A 3,880-nucleotide genomic window follows, 5' to 3' on the forward strand; every position below is an offset into this window, starting at 1 on the left:
TCACTTTCGCACCACCTAATCTCTATGCATTGCAGACACATGTGCATTGCAGGGTGGCAGGCAACAATTATGATTAGAAGCATGCCAGCCATGGGCTGCCCGTGTTTTTGCCTACCACGCGAGCATTCACTGATTCAGCCTTCGGGTGCTATAGACAGACTGCTTTAGAAAATAATATGATTTAAGGAGCGTAACTCGTTCAACAAACATTTGCGCTTTGCAATTTAAACTGTGCAACTGTAGCCCACATTCCACAGATATGGGCTCTAATAATAGCAAAGGCAGTTCAGTCCTTTTTAACAGTCAACAAATCAATGTTTAACCTCCTCTTGAGGGTCAAAGTTATCCGACACTTACTCTTCGCATGTCAGCGGAAAGTACATTTCATGGTCCTTTCAATAAAGCCATAAAATGGTAGTCACCGCTGAAACAAAAAGTTTTTCAATCGCTCCGTCAGACCATGTCTCAAAAATGTCTAAATCTGCCTGCTGCCCCATTGACACTTTGACCTGTGACCTCCATTTCGGCACATGATGGGTTTTCCTACCATGATGCCTATACACCAACTATCACAAGCCTTAGGTCGAGTCGTTTAGATTTGTGCCGCAATTCTGCATTTCCTCCCTACTAACCTAAGTTAAGGAGGAATGTTCCCCTTCTTTTACACCTCTTGACCTTTGACCTCCGCTTCGACATCCCAACTCGTTTCTCGGATACCCCCCCCCCCCCGTCCCGACTTTCGAATCGTACGTCGAGCGTTTAGATTTGTGCCCAACTGTTGACGGACGCACGACGACGATCATGCGATTCTACAAGCTGCATCTGAACTACATCAGATGAGCTAAACAAGTGCGCCCAGGCGACGCGCTCATCTAACGTCTACTGCGTGACTCTGTGGTGGAGTGGTGGGATTCTAGTAAACCCTGTTAGTCCGCAAATGTGTTCACATACACGCCGAAACAGTGGAATGCCAGGATGGTATCAGGAACCTTCTCAAAGAATGTTCGTCTGGATCGTATGAAGTTGCCACGAGATGGCGGCGTACGTTTAAGTGTCTTCAGATTAAAGATGGAAGCTCCCTCATACGTAGTAGCAACAACTATCTGCAAGACAGAATAGGTAGGCACTCATCCATTTACCTACGCAAGCCTACAGCTGCGCATAGAGAGCTGCCACCTGTACAAATTAAGGCAAAAACTCCACAGTACCAACAACACTGCACTGGCAGTAGCCACTGGCAGTGGCATACGTTACATGTAACTTACTGACAGTACAGAATGCCATATAAATTATACGATTTAAGGGAGCATAAACTTCTTTAACCAAATTTAGCTTTTGAAATTTCACTGTGACATTGTAGCCTCATACATCCAGGCATGTATAGATTCTACTAGCAAACCGGCAGTCAAATTCTTTCTAACAGACAGTCAACAATTCCATGTTTAACCCTCCTCTTGACGGTCAAAAGGTTATCTGAGCACTTACTCTCGCATGTCAGCAGAAAGTAGTTTCATGGGCTTTCAATAATGCATAAAAAATGCTAGGTCACGCTGAAACAAAAAAGTTTTCCATCGCTCCGTCAGACCATGTCCTCAGAAAATGTCTAAATCTGCCCTGTGCCCATTGACCTGTTGACCTCAATTTCGGCACAGTGATGCCTTTTCCTACCATGATGCTATACACCGACTATCACGAGCTAGGTCGAGCCGTTTAGATTTGTGCCGCAATTCTGCATTTCCTCCCTATACCTTAAGTTAGGAGAAAATGTTCCCTTCTTTACACCTCTTGACTTTGACCTTTGACCCCAGCTCTCGACAGCCCAACTCGTTTTGACGATCCCCCCAATGTGCCGAATATCGTGACCGTAGTCGAGCGTTAAGATTTGTGCAACTGTTGACGGACGCTCGGACGGACGCGACGGACGGACTGGACGATCGTGCAATTGGCTACGAAAGTCAAACAAGAATAAAGAAGACTTATGTATAAGACGTCTTGCTATGCACAAATTAATTTATCAGCAAAAACACCAGACACCAGATGAGCCCTGTCGCACTGCGGCACTTGTTAGGAATATATATGCCTCTCTAGTTTGCACGTCATGTATTTGTGTGTGTATTCTGACAGGTGTGAGGGTAGTGAGCAACGCAGGTGGTGTTAACCCTGATGCATGCGCGAAGGCGTTACTAGCGGCCGCAGCCAAGGCTGGAGTTGACAACTTGAAGGTTGCAGTTATCACTGGTGATGACCTTATGTCACAGGTCAGTAGTAGAGCTGTAACGATCCACCGAAATCGAATCGAATCGCGATTCTCTTCCCTCGATCCGATCCTCGATACTTTTTTCCGTATTTTCGATTTGATCCAACCCGCTAGTACTTCATACTGTGTGCATCGGACGAAGCTTGTATGAGACGCCCGCTCTGATTGGTCAATAGTCCTGACTCGCCAGTCGGCTAATCAGCGGCTACAGCACATCGCTAATATGTTTACAGGGCTGCAGTTAGACGTGACTGCTCGTTTTTTAATTTTAATTATGCGCTTAAAGTTATTTTGTTAAATAAAATTGAGAAAATAGAAAGAATGTATAATAGTTGGTTAAGAGTTTTTATTGCAAAATAATGAAAATATAAAAAATAAGATAACATTTCAATATTTTGGGAATCGAATTGAAGGAATCGAATCGAGAGGCTAATATCGAGATACGGATCGAATTGAGAGGCTTCTACCCCGACCCTAACCCTAACCCTAACCCTAACCCTAGTCAGTAGTATCGGCAATGCATTTACTTTTGCGTATGAAAATGTTCTAGGTTGATGAGTGTAACAATACAATTGAGGCTGAACGTGTTGAACGTAATATTTGAATTTTTGAAAAAACTTCTATTATTTGCTTAATGATATTTTGATGTTGCCTTGTGCACTAATATATTAGTCAATTGATAAAATATCACAAACAGTAATCATATGTTTTTTTTTCAATACAGAAAACTAGTTTAAGTGAACAAGGAATTAAGGAGATGGATTCTGGCATGAACTTTCCCAAAACAGTTCATAGCATGAATGCATATATAGGGTGAGTGGTTTGAAAATAGCTATGGCATACTATAAAACTGGATATGCATCTGAAGTTCTATGTAACTGTGTAACATAGATATGGTAACATTATGCGCTAAACGCTTGTTATATGTGTGTGTGTGTGTGTGTGTGTGTGTGTGTGTGTGTGTGTGTGTGTGTGTGTGTGTGTGTGTGTGTGTGTGTGTGTGTGTGTGTGTGCCACCACGCACGCACGGCCACGCCACACACGCACGCACGCACGCACGCACACGTAATCATACCTGCCAGCAGCAAGCTTGTCATAATCTTTAGGACTCCATTTAAACTGTAAGAAATAAAAGACAGGCATGCATATAAACATTACAACACACAAATAATGCATTGCCTAATCATGTTTTTGTGAAGTAAAAGGTTTATGAAGGGCTGAACATGGATAATTTCTAACTCTAAGCACACTTTAATGTATAGTACCCACACAATATCAATGAATACAAACGTTGCTTATTACTATCCTTATATTATGTTTACACACTCACTGTGTGAAGCAATGGGCCAAGTGCCAAAGCACTATCCACACACCTGCCTGTCACAACAACATCTGCACCCAAGTCAAGTGCCCTGGCTATTGGACCAGCTCTGAAACACATTATTTATTAGGAACCATAAAGTTAGTATTGCTATTATGTAGTTTTGAGCAGTTTTTACATGGACACACGCACGCACGTACGCACGCACGCACACACGCGCGCGCACACACACACACACACACACACACATATAACAAGCACTTTTACGCGCATAATGTTACCATAGTCTATGTTACACAGTT

At 43.0% G+C, this 3,880-nt stretch overlaps 1 protein-coding gene across 1 annotated transcript in view; it reads left to right on the plus strand.

Moving 5' to 3' along the window:
• The window catches only part of LOC106810034, a gene marked incomplete in the record, with an annotated part of 26,667 nt that overhangs the window by 16,458 nt on the left and 6,329 nt on the right, over positions 1 to 3,880 (plus strand). The window contains 2 exon segments of the mRNA XM_014813299.1: positions 2,125 to 2,258; positions 2,982 to 3,070. Coding sequence (XP_014668785.1) covers positions 2,125 to 2,258; positions 2,982 to 3,070 — 223 coding nt within the window.

Source organism: Priapulus caudatus, unplaced genomic scaffold, assembly GCF_000485595.1.
Source record: "Priapulus caudatus unplaced genomic scaffold, Priapulus_caudatus-5.0.1 Scaffold405, whole genome shotgun sequence".
In the NCBI taxonomy this organism is placed as follows: Eukaryota; Metazoa; Priapulida; class Priapulimorpha; order Priapulimorphida; family Priapulidae; genus Priapulus; species Priapulus caudatus.